Below are 21,460 nucleotides of genomic sequence, written 5' to 3' on the forward strand. Positions count from 1 at the left end.
GTGCAGGGGGGCAGTGCGAGAGAAGTCTTGGACACGGGAGTGGGAGGAGGTGATTAGGTGAGAGGTCAGTCGGCGGTCAGCGATGGAGCGAAGAGGACGGGAGGGAGTGTGGATAGAGATCAGTGAAGAGAGGTAAGGAGCGGTGGAGGAGGAGAGAGCCTTGTAGGTGGTGGTGAGGAGTTTAAAGAGAACTCGGAAAGGAATGGGGAGCCAGTGAAGAGATAGACAGAGGGGAGAGAGGTAAGGAGCGGTGGAGGAGGAGAGCCTTGTAGGTGGTGGTGAGGAGTTTAAAGAGAACTCGGAAAGGAATGGGGAGCCAGTGAAGAGATAGACAGAGGGGGGAGGCGGAGGTAGAGCGGCGGGAGAGGAAGATGAGCCTAGCGGCAGCGTTAAGAATGGTTTGGAGAGGTGCGAGGCGGGTGAGAGGTAGCCCAGAGAGAAGGATGTTTCAGTAGTCAAGGCGGGAGATGACAAGAGAGTGAATGAGAATTTTGGTCGCGTCAGTGGAGAGGAATGGTCTGATGCGTGAGATGTTGCGTAGGTGAAAGCGGCAAGACTGTGAGAGAGCACGAATGTGGGGGGTGAAAGAGAGGGAGGAGTCAAAGATAAGCGGCTTTGAGGACGGCATAGTCGCCCAGTGTGTACGGACCTCAAGTCTTACATGTTACTATTCTGAAGAAAGGCATGGTTTTGCTGTGTAAATGATCGCATCTTTAAAAAAAAAAAAATCAGAGTTCATCCGGCACCCGCCCAGCTGCTGGACTCGGACTTCATTACTTCCCTCCCATTATCTGTTATGTATGAGACACATAGGGTGACATTCTATGGGATGAGAGTTTTTCGCACGTCAGTTTTTCGCCTATTATCGCACTTTTTTCAAATCGCATTTTTGCCTTGGATTCACATATTTAATGAGGTGTGTGTTCCGGCAAGAAAAGTGCGATTGAGTGCGATAATGGGCGAATTTTCGGCATGAAAATGTGCGATTTTTAGGCATGAAAATGTGCGAATTTGAGCTTATGTGCGATTTTGGGTTTGTATTAAAAAAAAAAAAAAAAAAATTGCGTGGGGTCCCCCCTCCTGAGCATAACCAGCCCCGGGCTAATTGAGCTGGACCTGGTTCAAAAAATACGGGGGACAAAAAACCTGGGGGTCCCTCGTTCTTTGAAACCAGCACCGGGCTCCAACAGCCCGCAGTGTCATGCCACAACCGGGGGACGCTTTTTACATCAGGTCCCCAAGCCGTACCATGAGCACCGTGGCTGGTCAGCCTTGGACGGGGTACCTGGAGGAGTGGGGACCCCCCCCCAATAAAGGGGTCTTCCCCCCCCCCAGGCTTCCCCCGTCCAGGGCTGAAGCCCGGGGCTGTCACCGGCGTCCCTGGCCAGTGGACGCCGGCCTGATGGGGTTAAATCTTTCACTCCTAACATTGCTTTATACAGGAGAACTACAAGTACCAGCAGACCTCCCCCCGCAGGCTGGGACTTGGAAAACCACAAGTTCCAGCATGCGGGGCATTAATGGGCCCGCTTGGACTTGTAGTCCACCTGTAAAAAGAATGTTAAAAGAAAACACACACACAGAAAAGTAAAACTTTATTACATACACACACACACACACCTCACTTTTACAACAATATACTCACCGATCCACGATCCAGCGCTGGTCTCCCTTCTGCAGAGCCAGCTACCCCCGCACTGACAGCGGGGACAACCGGCTTTCTCCGGTGCAGCTAACAGCTTCTGTCGCGTTGTCCCAGCGCAACAGAGGCTGAGAGCGTCTTCGGCTTATGCGTCTCCATGGAGACGCATAGCTCAGCCAATCAGGGCTGAGCTATGCATCTCCATGGAGGCGCATCGCCCAATCACACTCTCAGCCTGTGTCGCACTGGGACAACGCGACAGGAGCTGTTAGCTGCAACGGAGAAAGCCGGTTGTCCCCGCTGTCAGTGCGGGGGTAGCCGGCTCTGCAGAAGGGAGACCAGCGCTGGATCCTGGATCGGTGAGTATATTGTTGTAAAAGTGAGGTGTGTGTGTGTATGTAATAAAGTTTTACTTTTCTGTGTGTGTGTTTTCTTTTAACATTCTTTTTACAGGTGGTCTACAAGTCCCAGCGGGCCCATTAATGCCCCGCATGCTGGAACTTGTGGTTCTCCAAGTCCCAGCCTGCGGGGGAGGTCTGCTGGTACTTGTAGTTCTCCTGTATAAAGCAATGTTAGGAGTGAAAGATTTAACCCCATCAGGCCAGCGTCCACTGGCCAGGGACGCCGGTGACAGCCCCGGGCTTCAGCCCTGGACGGGTGAAGCCTGGGGGGGGGGCCCTTTATTGGGCGGCTCCCCACTCCTCCAAGGCTGACCAGCCATGGCTCATGGTACGGCCGGGGGACCTTATGTAAAAAGTGCCCCCTGGCTGTGGCATGACACTGCGGGCTGTTGGAGCCCGGTGCTGGTTTCAAAATACGGGGACCCCCAGATTTTTTGTCCCCCGTATTTTTGGAACCAGGACCGGTCCAAGAGTCCAGGGCTGGTTTCAGAAATACGGGGGACCCCTATGCTTTTTGTCCCCCGTATTTTTGGAACCAGGTCCGGCTCAATGAGCCCGGGGCTGGTTATGCTCAGGAGGGTGGGACCCCACGCAATTTAAAAAAATAAATAAATAAATAAACACAATTTTTACCACAGAACCATGCACAGATCTCAATGATCTGTGCAGGGTTCTGCCCAACTCGCATATCAGAACCTGGTCTGATTTTTTGGCGAATTTGAGACACATTTCCCAAATTCGCATCTCATTAAATATGCGATTTGTGTACTTTTTAATGGGAAAACATCTGGATGCGAGTTCCGGCGGGAGTTAAAATTTTACAAAGTGCGATTTCGCGGCAAAATCAGTGATTTTTGCCGTTTTTCGCATATCACTAAATATGCGAAAACGGGATTTCGGCCGTTTTTTTGCGAAAATTTCGCCAAAAAACACAGATCTCATCCCATAGAATGTCACCCACAGTGATGGTCTTTTTATTTTGTTTTCGAAAGTGACACCTATTGATCGGAGTTCTCCGCACTAAGGGAAGTTTATGTACCGACCGCTACATTACTTTGCGGAGATGCCCCCTTTTTTTTTTTTTTTACCCTTTGAGTGCCAACATCTCTGTGAGAGATGTTCAAAATATCCCCTAAAAAAATTACAGCGGCGCTCACATTTGTTATACAATCGTAAAAAAAATGTATTTCCTTTATAAGGCAACATCACAGGTCATTATGATGAAAACCAATGTTTGCTCGGCAATTTTCACACCTATTTTGACAAATTCACTTGGCATTTAAAGGGTTAATTACAGTATTAAACTGTTTCCTGTCCTTGTCGAGCCGTTATCTGTTAGAACACTGGAGGAGATGTACGAAGGAGTGGAAAAGTCACCCATGCAACCAACCAGCTTTTATCTATGATTTTATAGAATGTACTTGACAAATGCTCGAAGGTGGCTGGTTGCTATGGGCAACGTCTCCAGTAGTCCCCTTCTCGTCCCTCATCACTGCATCACTTGTTGACAATTCTTCTTTTCAAAGCATTTCAGGACCAAAGTTCTAAGAAATTTGAATATCATTCTCCCGTGTGCACTTTGGGGGTAATTCAGGCCTGCTCGCTGTATATTCGGAGACTAGCGAGCAGGTTATGTCCCGCCACCCAAATCCCCTCACTACACTGCGAGCGGATGTGAGCGCTTGCACATCCGCTCCCAAGCGCCCACACAGAGGAAAAATCCTTCGATGGTTACTTACCATCAAAGGAGTTTTCCTCTGTTCCCATCCAGTGTTTTTATGGGCACGCCCACCAATTTTTATGGGCACGCCCATGAAATGCCGGGTGCCCACCCCGGAACACCCTCTGCCTGCCAATCAGACAACGAGCACCCCGGGGATTGAAAATATCGCCAAAGGCGCTCGTTGCGGGGGTATGCGCATTCAGGGAACCCCCCACAATTGACAAAGGGGCCGAATTCGCTGCTCAACTAGCAGGTCTGAACCGGACCCTTTTTTGTGTTCGCTTGGCATAAAAAACACAAGCTCCACACATTTAGTGTGTATAGTTTGTGCAGGTATTATATTATACGGATTTAAAAATTTGTCCAAGAGCAGATTAAATGCCTGGGAGCTGTTCCTATGTGTAAAGTGTCACTTTTTTTGTTTTTCTTTTTGTTTTGCAGGGGAATTTGCCTAAGTATTCGCACAACTCCCTGATGGTCCAAGCAATAAAGACAAACATAACCGACTCGGACATACACCTGCTCTTCTTTGATGTGGAAGCCCTAATTATTCAGCTACTCACTGAAGAAGCCTCCAGGCCAAATACTGCACTTATCTCCCCGGAGAGTTTGCAGAAAGCATCTGGCAGCTCTGACAAAGGAGGATCTTTCCTGGCTGGTAAACGAGCAGCCGTACTCTTCCAACAGGTCAAGGAAACCATCAAAGAAAACATTAAGGAACATCTACTTGACGACGATGACGAAGATGGAGAAGCGATGCGACAGAAGAGGGACCAGAGTGACCCAGAGTACCGTTCGAGCAAATCTAAACCATTAACCTTACTAGAATATAATCTGACCATGGACACCGCCAAGCTCTTCATGTCTTGTCTCCACGCCTGGGGCTTGAACGCAGGACTGGATGAGGTGTGCCTCGAACGCCTTGGGATGCTTAAGCCGCACTGTCCGGTCTCTTTCGGCCTACTCTCCAGAGGTGGCCACATGTCGCTGATGCTTCCTGGGTTTAACCAGTGCCTTTATAAAGCAGCCGACAGACATGCCAGTGTAGCCAGGAAGATGTCCATGAGTGAAGGACTTGGCAAAGGTACTTACGGGGTCTCACGTGCGGTCACCACGCAACACCTCCTGTCACTCATATCCTTGGCAAATACTTTGATGAGCATGACTAATGCTACGTTCATTGGAGACCACATGAAGAAGGCTCCCCAAAGGTACAAGCCTGAAAACTAAATATTTATATACTGTAACTATATAAATTATCTGTACGTGGTTTTGTTTGATGTTAAGTCTTATTTTAATAGGACTGAATGGGCACCTGGTCTTTTCCTGGTCTTGCTTTGGCCTCCGAGTATGGAAAACAGATATTTCTCCATAACATATATCAGGCCGGGCCAACCGGTAGTTCTCCAGCTCCAACTACAAGTCCTTCCCACTGATCAGTTGGTAGGTTGGTCAGGTTTGGGTTTTTTACAAAGTTTCACGTCCGCTGGAAAGCCACAGGTTGGTCGGGCCTGGTATGCATGATTTAACTCCCCATGAGACATTTTTAAATGTCAACCATCATAATCAGTGCTCGGCGATACACAATGTTTAATGCAATAGACAACCTTTTATTATTTGTCTGTATACCTCCTATGGTGTGCACGTAAACATGGCCAAAAGGATTGTCCGCAGAGACAGCTGTTCACATGAGGATGATACAAGCGCGTTACCACCTTGTGCAGCGAGTAAAGAGACCGTGCTATTATAATTTAGCATTATTATTAAAGTATGGTCTCCTAGTCGGCCGGATGTATCATCCAAAAAGTCATAGAATCTGCTGGTATGCAAATTGGCATACATATTCCCGGGAATGCAGGCTTTATACACCACATATAGGGGCAGATGTATTAAGCCAGGCGAAGAGATAAACTGGACATAAAGTGGAAGGAGCTAACACACCAGCCAATCAGCTGTGTTTGAAATATGACAGTTGGCAGCTGATTGGCTGGTGCATTATCTCCTTCCACTTTATCTCCAGTTTATCTCCTCGCCTGGCTTAATACATCTGCCCCATAGAATCATTCGTACACTCTCATAAACACACGATCACTGTGTCACGAGCCATTTTAGAACAGCATTTTATTTTTACATGGTGTTTCGTCATTTTATTTTTGTTTCTATGCATTAAAAGCCCATCCACTGCCACATTATTGATGTGCCCCACTGCTGACAAAGGGTGGGTTCCCTGCATTAGGTATTTTGTACACACTACTGCATGGGGTTTTATCACTTTAATAAATAAAACCATTTATTCTATTTTATTATAATTTTTTTGCATTTGGAGCTTCAGGTTCAGATGTATCGAGCTTCAAAAAGTGATAAAGTGGAGAGTGATAATCTACCAGCCAATCGGCTCCTACCTGTAATTTTTGAAACCCAGCCTGTGACATGGCAGTTACAAGCTGATTGGTTGGCTGTTTATCACACTACATTTTATCACTTTTACTTTACATCCCTCTCTCTGTGTGTAAACTGCTCACGGCTCTGTACATTGTACTGTTCATTTTACAGGCCTCCCAGGTCCGGGTCTCCAGAAGCGATGAAGGGGAAGGTGTCGCCACAGAGCTCCAGCAACGTCATGCAGGGACAGATGAAACAAGGTAACCACAGTGTATACAGCTACCGCAGCATCTTTCCCTGCCACAGATTATAGGACATATAGAGTTCTCAGTGCGAATGTTGTTGCTGTATCTGATTACCAGCTGGGTAATGCTTCCAGTTGTGCGCATCTGAATTCAGAGGAATACTTGTAAAGTCTGTGTCAGTACATTTTACATGAACCCCTCGTCCACCTGTAGTAAAGCCGTCTCTTCCATATACCTGGTGACAGCCTGTGCCCTAGGATGCGGTGACCACTGAGACCCGTGTTCTCAAAATCCTGTATGGGTTACTCTTCTTACCAGATAAACTTGGAACAAACTAGATTGTAAGCTCTTCAGTGCAGGGACCACTTCATGATGAATTACAAGAGGGTTTAGGTAAAGTAGCACATGTATGCCCATCAATGGTGGCTCATAAGTTATTGGCAAACAAATACACTCTGCGTATTTTTTCAGGGGTTGTGTTTTAATTATGTTTAGTGCAGATTGTATTAATGCTTCAAATCAGGATAAACAGATTTCCAAGAAATGAACTTGTTTTTAGATGAATCTGTTACCAACCAATAAGGGAGGTTAAGTCTTGTGTGTGACAATTAAGGGAGGGATGCGAGCCTGTTGTGTGACAGGTAAGGGAGGGATGTGAGCCTGCTGTGTGACGGGTAAGGGAGGGATGCGAGCCTGCTGTGTGATGGGTAAGGGAGGGATGTGAGCTTGCTGTGTGATGGGTAAGGGAGGGATGCGAGTCTGCTGTGTCTCTGGTAAGGGACGGATGCGAGCCTGCTGTGTGATGGGTAATGGAGGGATGTGAACCTGCTGTGTCATTGGTAAGGGACGGATGCGAGCCTGCTGTGTGATGGGTAATGGAGGGATGTGAGCCTGCTGTGTGACGGGTAAGGGAGGGATGCGAGCCTGCTGTGTGATGGGTAAGGGAGGGATGTGAGCTTGCTGTGTGATGGGTAAGGGAGGGATGCGAGTCTGCTGTGTCTCTGGTAAGGGAGGGATGTGAGCCTGTTGTGTGATGGGTAATGGAGGGATGTGAACCTGCTGTGTCATTGGTAAGGGACGGATGCGAGCCTGCTGTGTGATGGGTAATGGAGGGATGTGAGCCTGCTGTGTGACAGGTAAGGGAGGGATGCGAGCCTGCTGTGTGATGGGTAAGGGAGGGATGTGAGCTTGCTGTGTGATGGGTAATGGAGGGATGCGAGTCTGCTATGTCTCTGGTAAGGGACGGATGCGAGTCTGCTGTGTGATGGGTAAGGGAGGGATGTGAGCCTGCTGTGTGATGGGTAATGGAGGGATGTGAACCTGCTGTGTCATTGGTAATGGAGGGATGCGAGTCTGCTGTGTCTCTGGTAAGGGACGGATGCGAGCCTGCTGTGTGATGGGTAAGGGAAGGATGTGAGCCTGCTGTGTGATGGGTAAGGGAGGGATGTGAGCCTGCTGTGTGACAGGTAAGGGAGGGATGCGAGCCTGCTGTGTGACTGGTAAGGGTCCTATCATATGGGCTTTCTGCCTGTACTGACCAGATGGAGTTTGAGGATACTGTGTAACAGTCCCTTCTGAGCCTTCATATGGGCATGGTGATTACATGTCTGCAGTTATGTATTACACCGCTGTTTTCAAGAATTTGACATTTAACTATGTCATCAGCATTTTAAAAGGGATGTTCCACATGAACATAATGAAAGATTGATTAGGATTGTACCTACTCTCCCTTGGGCTTTGCATAAAATGTTAGCTACTGACGGACTGCAGGACTGGAGTCTCTTCATGAGTAAGTCATATTATTGCAAACTCCTTTTTATTTTGACACTTGATATTGACTTTTGTAGATGGCATCCATGGTCTTACTTCATGTGATGAAACCGGTCACATAAAGACCACCTCAGTGTATTCATACATATTTTCATGCTATAGACTGCAGCTTATCCATGTACTAGTAACCAGTGACCTCACTGAGGCAGGTTATGATGTCACTGGTGGATTGATAGTTTGGTATTACAGATGGCAGCTCCTCCCGCTTTATATCTTCCCCAATGTAATGCCACCACCAGGGATGTTCTGTGCCCTAAATGGCCTTTAGCCACTTTCTTAGCATGGTCACATCATTTGTGTCCACACATTCTCTGACCTTATTGCACACAATAGGACCAGTCAAAAACTCAGAGTGGGCGGCGGCCAGAAGATCATCTTCTCGTAGCTTCCAATCACAGAAGGATATCCCTGCACTCTGCCCCAATGTCTGCCGTGCTGCCGATTTATTACTGCTGATTGGCCAGCAAAGCAGGAGCCAACTGCCAGGGAGATTTAAATTAACCCCCACCCAGCTGCTGGGGAAACCAAAGTCCCGGTGTTCACAGGAAACAAACCCCTGATTTTTTTCCAAATGTTAATATAACATATGTATTGTATGAGATCTAGCTGCCGGGAGGTATCACATGTGAGGCTACATCGGCGCACATGCATTGGGGGCTTTAACAGTTTGCTATGAAGGCTCAAGCAATGACTGCAGCCTATAGAAGCTGGCAGATTAACTTGTGCAAGCGCACCCTAAACACCCCCCCCCCCCCCCCCTTACTTCTTACTCGCAGCTTCTAATGACTTTATCAGCTGCAGCCGCGGAAGCACTTCAGAGCTAATACAAAGGTTACCGATTGGAAGCACAATCTGCCAATCATAATCTAGCATGCAATTGGCAGATAGTAGAGGTCATTCTGGTTGACACGCAAAAATTTTGATATTTCGCAGCTATGTCAGAACGGGAGGGTGAACAAGCAGTTTGCTGCGCCTGCTGGCACCTAGCGGCTTCACATGAGTATAAAAGTATATGCTCTTGCACAGTCACTCACCTGCACACACACACAGGGGAGCATGGCGATTAGAATCACCCCCAGTGCTTACAATGGGAAGCCCGTGCAATCACTGTGGGATCACTGGCAGTGGCAGATTTTTACTGTCCAGTCCCACAGACACTAGGTAACTTCTGGCACTGGTAATCAAACAAGAACAGTATCTCCTCCAAAAAGATGTAATCTTGTATTTATCTCATGTCTCCAGCATCATGGAGGGACTGCGAGAACAAAGTATCTGGTGGTCACTATATAGGTTTAACTATCATCCACGTGGACAGGGATCTTCATTGATCTAAGTATTGCACAAATTCCCATCTGTACAGAGCCTTAAGGAAAGGATTAGGCCAAGCTGGTGGTATTACCTAATGTTCTTGTCCCAAGCAAAAATTATACTTTATTTAATTCCTGTTTTCACCAATCCCACTCCTGACCGTACAGCATTATATTCCTGCATGCAAAAACCAATTACCAAGGAAGGGATTGTGCAGGCACTTTTACGGTACGCTTTATTTAGCAGCTGCCACAATGGGATAGTCCGTCCCAAATGCACAGAGAAAACCCTTAAACATGCGCTGATCTGATCAGAAGAATATCGAATATTTACACATATGCAAATGAAATAAAGTGTCATAAATGTATTAATAATTGCTAAAAAATTTCAGCGCTCACCTATGCAATGCTGCCGACAGCATCGAAGGGTGTCAGATCCGACTTTTTTTAAAGTCAAATCTGTTTGGTCGGAAACGGCAGTGGATTGTCGAATTCGCGGACGATTTTCGACAAACCAAAGATTTTTTGGCAACCTTAATTATAATAAATGGCATAGAATTAAAAAATGCATAGAATATACAACATATATAACAATATTGTATATTCTATGCATTTTTTTTATTATATGCAATTTATTATAATTAAGGTGGCCATCTATTTTATTGCTATTTGACAACCTAAATAAATGTACTATATAAATAATATGCGTTTGATGACTGTGAATTCAGCCTATAATTTACTGAGATAATTAGTGCAGTCTTTCCTTCCAAAAATTCTTTGGATTCTGTTTAAGGGGGATATTCAATCTCCGGCGAGCACCTCCGATCGGGGAGATGCCCGCCGGGCCCTATTTAATGCTGTCTTCCCCGACAGCATTGAGCAGGGTTTCTCGGCAGAACGAGCCCGACATCACTAGCTGTCGGGCTCGTTCTGCCGAGAACAGCCGGGAAGTGACGAGCTGCCGGCTGCAGCTCGCCTCTTCCCGGCCGCAACTCGCGGCCACGCCCCCTTTTCGCTCCCCGGCAGACGGGGCATTGAATCCCACCTGCGTGTTCTCAGTCGAGCTGACCGAGAACGGGACTGGGTCACGGCGGTCGAGCAAGCTCGACTGCCGTGACCCTGACATTGAATACCCCCCTAAGTCTTTGATTCTGAGTCACTAATTGTGGAAATGATCTAGGCGAATTAGAGGTGTATACACTGACACATCAAAGTAATCTGCATCTATTTTTCTTTATACAAATTAAAACATCCTTGCAAAAATACTTACAATAAATTAATTATCTATTCTTATTAGCGTCCCCCTTTTGATGTGTTGGAGATTTTCGCCAATCCTTGGACTTTCCGACATTCGACAGCCGGAACATTTCATTTCTACTGTCGAGTTATTGTTGAGTTATTGTCAGTTGAAACGAAAGCGGGCCGGAATGCCGAATGTCGGAACGTTCCAACAGTCGGAATCACTTATTGAATACCGCTAGAATTGCAGTTTTGAACTGGATCCGGTGTTGCGTTAAATCCAGTTTAAGACAACAGTGAGGCTTTCACAGTTCAAGAAGTACATGAAAATGGTTGAAAAGTAGGTAAGTAAGTTATTCTGGTTCTGCAGTCACTGTAGGTGGGTGAGATAACTTAGGGGTTTATTCTAGTTCATTCTTTCTGACAAAATCCTTCTTAGATGGACAAAACCATGTGCACTGCAGGGGGGCAGATGTAACATGTGCAGAGAGAATTAGATTTGGGTGAGTTATTTTGTTTCTGTGCAAGGAAAATACTGACTGCATGATTTTACACTTCAATATAGATCTCACTTTGAAGAAAAACCCCACCCAAATCTAATTCTCTCTGCACAAGTTACATCTGCCCCACCCGCAGTGCACATGGTTTTGTCCATCTAAGAAGGATTTTGTCAGAAAGAATGGACTAGAATAACCCCCTTAATGCATTTCGCTGCCCAGAAAGTTTATTCCTGCATGTAAGGATCTATATGTATTTTATTACATTCAAATAGTGCCAGCATATGATATTGTTCTTTAAAATTGTGTATAAAAGAGTAATAAAGCAAGACCGGGCAAGATTGATGAGAGGTAAGAGGGCCCTGCTCATAAGCTTACACTCTGAATGGCACCGTAAAGGCCAAATGGATTTCAAAAACACCCGTCTGATCATTATCACTGTATTATGTATTAGTCCTATTAATCCTTCTAGATTAGTTTTGTTTTTCTTTTATTATTGCTGCCACTTTGCGTCCTTCACTGGAATGAGTGATCGCGTGAGAAGTGTGTCGCTTCATCCACACAGGGGGTCCAACCTAAACATTTATTAAACACAGGAGCATTTACACTCCTAGTAAATACATCAAAGCCATCCCGACAGCCAATTTTAAAGCACTTCATTAAAAAAAAATCTTATTTTCAGAGAAGCGATCGTCGTTACAAAGCCGTTGTATTAATGAGAGGTCTAGGAGACGCTGTTTTAAATAGAAACCAGAGATAATAGCCGCGGCTTTTGAGCTTTTTTTTTTTTTTTTTTTACTTCATGTCGCAGTAATTCAGCTTGAAAGGCATACATATTCAAAATGCACGTTCCCATTATGTCAAGAGCCTGAATGCAAATTCCTCCCCTCCTCAGAATTAAGCCCTTGTTTGTTCAACTGAATCCTAGATGAGCGGAGAGTCGCCAATCTCGCCCCTCACACGTGCCGCGCTGACATGATGATACATTTGCATTGAATTATGAAACAGATACTTTTTCATGCAGATGTCCCGGGGCAACAAAATAAATTAACCGCATGAAAAGCAAACACCCGCTCTACAAAACATTGTTTAACTCGCGGAGGTAAACGCTGGCATTGTCGTTCAGCAAGAGAAGGATTAATTTGAAGCTGGTTGCGCATGACATATGGTAATTTCTCTATAGGAAGGAATTGTCAAGAAGTGACCTCTAAATCTTAGCACTGACCTCTAGTTATACAATGCACGAGTCATGAGGGCCTCATCCTCTTTCATATGCTAATGCGGCCAGCCCTGTGCCGCTTGCACCACAGTTCTCTTTATTGCCCTGGAACGGTGGACGCGTGGGGGAAATACCAGTACTGAAAGCAGAAATAGAGTGTTTTGGTTTTATGTTTGATCATGGGACAGGATTCTAGCTTTATAATTGGTGCAGTGTTTCAATAGCAGTTGACCGTTTGGGCTTTATTTGGTTTTATGGTTTTCTTGATCAAATTTTTCAGGAACATTTGCAGGAATTGATTCTGCTTATGAGCCCATATAGTACCTGACCCAATGTCGACATGAAGTTGTTGACGCGAAAATTGTTGACACCGCATATGGTCGGATTAGGAACAGTTACTTGTGCCGTGCGCTGCGGCCGAGGCGTGGAGAGCAAAAGAGCCATATAAGGGGCGCGATACTCTAATTTGGGGGGGGTCCATGTGCTTAAAGGTAAAAACGAACAACCCAAAATTATTTTTCTGACGACCATGTGCTTTGTCAACCTTTCTGTTCGTGTTGACCTTGTGCCCGTTGACTGCTTGGGGTCCAATTTTTTCACTGTTGACCTAATACTCATATACACATACTGTATAGCGCACATAAGGGGTACCTGAGGGTACATACAGCGAGATACGTGCTATTTATTCTATTTGGTTTTGCTTATAGAAACTAATTTGAAAAGAAAATCGAATGGGCATCGAATGGGTTTTCTACATTCAATGCAGATTTGATCCTGATGCGCGCTCCCGTGTGGTGTAAATCGGAATAGAAAAATAGTCTGGTCATACAAGACTATATAGTCAAATCGAATGCATTTTGCGTACCATTCAATTAGATCCCAATCAAGCAGCAAGCAAAATCGCACTGTGTGTACCCACTATTATAGAGGGTAAGATATGTACTATTTTTCTATTCAATTTTGCTTATAGAAGCAAAATCGATTAGAAAACCTAATGGAAATCGTATGGTTTTTCTACATTCAATGCAGATTCGATCCTGATGCGCGCGCTCCCGTGTGGCGTAAGTCGAATAGAAAAATAGTCTTGACAGACTATAGAACAGATCTGTACTATATAGTCAAAACCAACCCAGTCCCAGATCGAATAAGGGTCAAATAGAAAGTGAAATCTCACCGTGTGTATGCACCTTTACAGTGCATGCCCACACACTGCATGGCACAGATAGACGCCATCAGATGGTCTTTAAACCTCTTGCCTACCTGTAGGAGATGCAATCTAGTGTTCACTCTAGGAGTGACAGCGGGCAGGGCGGCGGACCGGGCCCGCCGACGTCACAGCTGGGGGCGGTCCCAGGCCACCAAAGTCATGAAAGAGGGCGTGCCCGGGCCTGTCCCCTCCGAAACCACTGTGCTGCCGGGGAAGCGCCGGGCATCGCCGTCCCGGGCATCGCCGGGCATCGCCGTCTACGGCGACGCTGGGCTTCCCCGTGAGACTGTTTTTTTAGCGGGGTGCTGCGAGAGGGGCAGGGAGCATTTTGCCCTTTAAAAATCGGGCAGGGCGCAGCGCCCAGCTAAAACAGCCTAGCGGGAACACTACAATCTGTGTCTATGCAGCTAGTTTACCTGTGTGCAATTGTTTTGGGATGTGCTTAATAAAATACTTTCAATATGTGCGTCTTTTTCACATTAATAAAACATCTGGGAGTGACAAAAGTCCACGGCTGGCTTTCACCAATCAGTGGGGTGTGCAACATTTGTACATCTCTGTTTTATGGAGTCTTTGATGGGGGGATCTGGTGATCGCAGGTCATAAGAACGAACGAGCCATCTGCTTACACACAAAGCTGTCCGCTCATACATGCAACACGTATGATCTGAGGATCGACCTCTTGACCCGCGGGACTGCTCATCGAACCAATATACCTCATAATGCGCATGCAATCCATCGCACGACCCATGTAAATTGTGCATTCGTACGCGATATCACTCTAGTGTATGGACAGGTAGTTGTGAACTCTGACGAGTGTATACCTGTGCAAGGTTATGTGACATTTCACAGACATCCTACAACATGGAAGACCAATGGCTGACAGCACAAACTGTGTGACTACTAGAAGGTGTAATTGTGACACTCCAAAACATGACCATCTGTGGTTTATTCCAGTGATGAGCTACAAAATATTTCTCTGAATCCTTTATGTCCCACAAAGTGACCCACAGCAGTGTAATGTTTACAGGCAAAACCACAGATTGGCTTATTGCTAGTAGTCAGGATGGCAGGACGATTGTCACAGACTAACCTGCTACCTCGACTATGGGACAACTGCGCTCACTTCATTTACCCTGTAACAACACCATGCAAGCACACACTAACCTGCTACATAGACTGTGCAGCTGGACTGTGCCCCCTCTGTGACATCACTATCCAATAACACACCAAGCTACTGCTTACACTGTGTGACTGCACTGCACTCACTGTGACATCACCATGCAGTCACACACTAACCTGCTACATAGACTGTGCAGCTGTACTGTGCTCCCTCTGTGACATCACTATCCAAAAACACACCAAGCTACTGCCTACACTGTGTGACTGCACTGCACTCACTGTGACGTCACCATGCAAGCACACACTAACCTGCTACATAGACTGTGCAGCTGGACTGTGCTCCCTCTGTGACATCACTATCCAATAAAACACCAAGCTACTGCCTACACTGTTTGACTGCACTGCACTCACTGTGACGTCACCATGCAAGCACACACTAACCTGCTACATAGACTGTGCAGCTGGACTGTGCTCCCTCTGTGACATCACTATCCAATAACACACCAAGCTACTGCCTACACTGTGTGACTGCACTCACTGTGACATCACCATGCAGTCACACACTAACCTGCTGCATAGACTGTGCAGCTGTACTGTGCTCCCTCTGTGACATCACTATCCAATAAAACACCAAGCTACTGCCTACACTGTGTGACTGCACTGCACTCACTGTGACATCACCATCCAGTCACACACTCACCTGCTACATAGACTGTGCAGCTGGACTGCGCTCCCTCTGTGACATCACTATCCAATCACACACCAAGCTACTGCCTACACTGTGTGACTGCACTCACTGTGACATCACCATGCAGTCACACACTAACCTGCTACATAGACGGTGCAGCTGGACTGTGCTCCCTCTGTGACATCACTATCCAATAACACACCAAGCTACTGCCTACACTGTGTGACTGCACTGCACTCACTGGGCCTTATTTTGGTTCATTCTTTCTGACAAAATCCTTCTTAGATGGGCAAAACCATGTGCACTGCAGGTGGGGCAGATGTAACGGTACTCTTTACCTAGAACGGCGCCCACGATTGAAATCGCGGGCATCGCGGGTAAAATCGCGGTAATCGCGGCATCGCGGGTAAATCGCGGGTAAATCGCGGGTACATCAAAATCGGGTACCCGCGATTACCGCGATTTTCCCATAGAGAACAATGTTAAAAAGCCTGATTGACCGCGATTTTAGCGTTAAATGCCTCAATGCCCGCGATTTTCCCATAGGAATCAATGTTAAATGGGCTACAGAGCCCAAATAGCCCCAATTAACCCTTAAATGTCCCCCCAATTTTTGTACGCCACCCCACGATCCACGCCAACCCGAAGCGTGGCGAGCGGCGGCGGTACGCGTCCTACGACCTTTTCATGCCCTACTATCCACGTCGGCGTGGAGTTGAGAATAGAATAGTGTGGCGAGCGCAGCGAGCCACCGAGCCCGAAGCGTGGCGAGCGCAGCGAGCCCCGCGAGGGGACGCGGATACCTTCACAGTTATACGCGTCCCCTCGCGGGCTTCACAGGTGTCCGCGTGGCCACGGACACCTGTGAAGCCCGCGAGGGGACGCGCTTACCTGTGAAGGTATCCGCGTCCCCTCGCGGGGCTCGCTGCGCTCGCCACGCTTCGGGCTCGGTGGCTCGCTGCGCTCGCCACACTATTCTATTCTCACACCACACCGACGTGGATAGTAGGGCATGAAAAGGTCGGAGGACGCGTACCGCCGCCCCTCGCGGGCTCGCTGCGCTCGCCACGCTTCGGGTTGGCGTTGATCGTGGGGTGTCGTTAAAAATTTGGGGGGACATTTAAGGGTTAATGGGCTCTGTAGCCCATTTAACATTGATTCCTATGGCCAAATCGGGTGGATTGAGGCATTTAACACTAAAATCGGGTCCATCGCGGCTTTTAACATTGCTTCCTATGGGAAATCGGGAGCATCGCGTCGCGGGCATCGCGGGTACGTTTATGGCCGGCCGCGACGCGACCGACGCGATTTTTCAGGTTTAACATGGTTTTCAATGGGAAAATCGCGGGCATCGCGTCGGTCGCGTCGCGGGCAGGCATAAATGTACCCGCGATGCCCGCGACGGGCGCCGTTCTAGGTAAAGAGTACCGATGTAACATGTGCAGAGAGAATTAGATTTGGGTGGGGTTTTACTTCAAAGTGAGATCTATATTGCAGTGTAAAAATAAAGCAGTCAGTATTTTCCCTGCACAGAAACAAAATTACTCACCCAAATCTAATTCTCTCTGCACATTTTACATCTGCCCCCCCTGCAGTGCACATGGTTTTGTCCATCTAAGAAGGATTTTGTCAGAAAGAATGAACCAAAATAAGGCCCACTGTGACATCACCATCCAGTCCCTCACTCACCTGCTACATACAGACTTTGTGACTGCACTGAACTCCCTCTGTGACCTCACCATCCATTCACATGCTAACCTGCTACATAGACTGTATGGTTGTGCTCACTCTATGACATCACCAATCACACACTAACCTGCTACATAGACTGTGTGACTGCACTCACTCTGTGACATCACCATTCGATCACACAATCTCACACACATAGACTGTGTCACTGCAATAAATATGTAAGGCGTTAGAGGGGAAAATTACCCTGATCATAATGGCCACACATGACCTCTTTGTGTCCAAGCACAGGTTTATACAGAAGAGGTGGGGGTGTACACCCTGCGCTTAATTACCACACATCCAGAGTATTAATGATACTGATACAATGTATGTAAAATAAAATAAAATAATTTTTATTTAATTTAAATTAACAGAGTTTTTTAAAAAGAAAAATTCATACGATTTATGCTGTAAATGTGAAAAATATAAAAAATATATATATAAATATATATGCACATGTACAGGGTATTTCAATTAGAATTGATATAGTAAAAATGATATTAGCAATGATAATAACAATGGATTTCCTAGTACCAGTACACATACACAAAACGGATGGGGGGTCACAGGACAAACATTTAAAGTCCAGTACCGGTATTATCCAGCAAACGCTGTGTATCTTCTTTCCTTATGAAAGGTGTTCTGGGTGTACCTTATTCCAGGGTGCAGGGGGTCTGCCGGCAGACTTACCCGTCACTGCCGTGTTGCGCAAACGGCTGAGGCGGGGAACTTCACTGAACATCGACCAGTTTCGCCGGGAGGCTTCTTCAGGATGCAGCATCCTGAAGAAGCCTCCCGGCGAAACTGGTCGATGTTCAGTGAAGTTCCCCGCCTCAGCCGTTTGCGCAACACGGCAGTGACGGGTAAGTCTGCCGGCAGACCCCCTGCACCCTGGAATAAGGTACAACCAGAACACCTTTCATAAGGAAAGAAGATACACAGCGTTTGCTGGATAATACCGGTACTGGACTTTAAATGTTTGTCCTGTGACCCCCCATCCGTTTTGTGTATGTGTACTGGTACTAGGAAATCCATTGTTATTATCATTGCTAATATCATTTTTACTATATCAATTCTAATTGAAATACCCTGTACATGTGCATATATATTTATATATATATTTTTTATATTTTTCACATTTACAGCATAAATCGTATGAATTTTTCTTTTTAAAAAACTCTGTTAATTTAAATTAAATAAAAATTATTTTATTTTATTTTACATACATTGTATCAGTATCATTAATACTCTGGATGTGTGGTAATTAAGCGCAGGGTGTACACCCCCACCTCTTCTGTACAACACGGGGCACTTGTAGTGTACCCCCACACCCCGCAGCCGATTACCCCCAAACGTGGAATGTGGCGCTGTTTTCTCCTCTCTACCAACCCCACAGGTTTATACACTCAGAAAAACAAACAAAATAAAAACACTTTAACCAGTTGCTGTCTGTTTTTATTAGATTCCGGATTCTCTCTGCCTTGAGCTTGGAAAGTGTTGTGCTGTGTGCTGCTTCTTATGTTGCGCTCTTCCTGTCTGTCACTACTGCACTGCCAGTATCTGCTTGTCTTTATTATTTTGGTCTGCAACCTTTTCTCTGTGTTCTACCTCTATACTGATCTGTTCTGAATGGAAGTGCTGCTGTTTCTCATATTCTCCTGTCTTTCTTCTCTTGTTTCCTCTGCAAGCTGTTGCGCCTGATGCTTCTGCTCGCACTGACTCCGATCTCTCTGGGTCTGACCGTACTTTGCATTCCTGTTTCTCAGTCAATGAAGGTATTTTGCCTCTTTCTCCTGCTTTCTATTTATTTTCCTTCTTATGTTTGTCTCTATACGATGGCTTTTGTAAGGTGTGAGATTTTCATATCTGCAGTGTCCTACTTGCTTCTTCCAATGCATGGGCTGCAGATGTACTTGAGACTTGCTATGTACCAGACCGTATGTAATGCACTTGCCCCCTGCGTCTCTGTCCTGGGCACAAAAAAAATAAGCTCCTCCCACTATGAATCGGGACCTAAAGGTGCCCATACATTACTGCAAGGTCTCGCATGCCTCCCTTGCATGCGGTACCCCAACAGCTGCTCGCTGGGCTCCCGGGCAGAAGGATAGCGTGAGATATATCGTATGTGTTTCTTTTGCATACAATATATCGAATGCAATCTCCGCAAAGGCTACGGGATCCAACAATCCTTATGCCGCGATAAACTCCATGTGTTTTAAACTAGATTGCATCGCATCTTGTTCAAAATGCATGTGATGGGCGATGCAGTCTAGTTTAAAAAGTACAGGCGGCACCTACTTTATGTGCTGTGCGTGGGAGCAAACATCGCACCCATACATATTAGCACCCGTACATAGCACGGTGTATGGATGCCATTAGTTCAGCCTTAGCGATTTCTGATTCGATGCGCCCAGGACAGCGGATCGGAATTGAAGATTGCTCACCTGCAATTTGACACTTTTTCATCCGATTTATCGAAATGCTTTTGAACACCTAGAGAATGGAAAGAATATCACCCTCGAGATTACAAGCGTACATTTTAATATACTAAATTGCTTCTTTTTTACAGGCTGTATTTGCTGTGTGAAAACCCAAATACTGTTTATCACTATAGTATTCTGTTTCAGAATAAACCAGACAGCAAAGATAGTGTCTCTCTGTGTAGGGCATATGTGGTATAGTATTAGCCTAACATAAATGGGTTTAGGGTGATTTTCCAATTATAGTTCCTTTTTTGTGTGTGTGTGTGTGTGTGTGAAAAATGACCCGTTTTCACACAGAAATACATAGGATCCTACAAACCTATGTGTTTCTACGGTTGCTATATTGGAAAAAAAGGTTATTGGGTATTTAGTTTCACCTGCTTAAGGCAGGCAAAACAAAATACCTGATAAGTGTCAGAATCGGGGCTAATAGGGTAGTCCCAGATGAGTCAATTAGCTGTGCTAAATTACTGAGGCAAATTGGATTCTGTCCTTAGATGGTATCCCTTTTCTAGGTGATTGTGACATATGTGTCCACTTTGATCGCAACACATACAGATGTGTCCACGTACATCTATGCTCCATTGATACAAGTTTCTCTATTTGTAACCCGTATGACTCTGCAGCACTGTACGACATTGTCTGCATCTTATGTGCAAAACTGAGTGAATAGGATGCATAAGCCGCTTCTGCTGATTAAAGTGATATGTAGCATGCCTATATTCTGTGTGGGGCCACGGCACTATCTGCATAAGAAGTGCTTTGCCGCCGTGATTTCCTGGTCACACACACTGTAGGCATGCCGAATATCATTTTAATCAGAAGAAGCGGTTTATGCCCAGTTTTGTAAATAAGAAGTATTTAAAAGGAGAAAGTCCCATATAAAGCTGCCTGGTGCTACAGATTCAGGGCACAGCACGACTATAGGTACTGTTTAACCTGAATGGAGGCTAGCTGTATGTGGATAATAATCCACAGTTATATGTCCAATATTTTGTAGGTACAGTAGGTTCTGAAGGAAAGCGTAATGTATGTGTGTAGCCACCTAAAGGGTCAATCTCATTGTGTGCGAATTGCATATGCCACAGCGTTTAATGCTGGCAGCGACACCCAAATATGCAAGTTTAACCTCCCCTAACAAAGCATTAGAATAACTGCCACATATTGTAGCTAAAAGCTTCACAGGAGGCTCAGGTTGTGAATCTGAAGGTCAAAGAGCATCTGAAACAAGTTAGAAATTGTCATCTATTTGATCCACCTATCAGTAAGTGGAAAGTACATTCAGGCGCAGCTTTGGAAAAAACATTCAACGTCACACACTAGATTGAGGCTGAGACCCCTCTGAATTCTGCTCAATCCCAAATCTTCTGGGCAGTGATTCCTCCACTCCCCCCCTCAGTTGATGCAGGCACAGACAGAGTTCCATGTTGTTCAGCTAATGTTGAGTCTCCTCCTTATTATGTCTCACCAGCTATATACATATCATGTGTGTAGTCTTAATTGATATTTTTGCTTGCGCGCTAATTTACTTTAGTTACCGTAGCCGTGACTCCTGCATTCCCGCTAGATTCTGACCCACACCTTTCCTTTCTCTTCATGTCTTCCCCACCTTGCTCCTTGCACATGTTGTCATTATTATTTTTAGAAAGCCAATACAAAAAAAGTCACCAAAAAAAATGTCGTTCTACGGCCCTGTCAAAGCTCTCAGGGTGCATAAACATCATCCAAGTAACTTAAACAAGTC

General features: G+C 45.9%; 1 protein-coding gene across 2 annotated transcripts in view; it reads left to right on the forward strand.

Moving 5' to 3' along the window:
• Window positions 1-21,460, forward strand: part of WDR7 (WD repeat domain 7) — a 298,065-nt gene that overhangs the window by 85,979 nt on the left and 190,626 nt on the right. The window contains exons 15-17 of one of the 2 annotated variants that reach the window (XM_083155233.1): window positions 4,208-4,977; window positions 6,320-6,408; window positions 18,922-19,008. In XM_083155233.1, coding sequence (XP_083011359.1) covers window positions 4,208-4,977; window positions 6,320-6,408; window positions 18,922-19,008 — 946 coding nt within the window. The remainder of the gene's footprint in view (window positions 1-4,207; window positions 4,978-6,319; window positions 6,409-18,921; window positions 19,009-21,460) is intronic. The other variant, XM_083155236.1, reaches the window with a different exon arrangement.

The sequence above is a fragment of the Crinia signifera genome, chromosome 1 (assembly GCF_055691185.1).
Source record: "Crinia signifera chromosome 1, ASM5569118v1, whole genome shotgun sequence".
NCBI classification, from domain to species: Eukaryota; Metazoa; Chordata; class Amphibia; order Anura; family Myobatrachidae; genus Crinia; species Crinia signifera.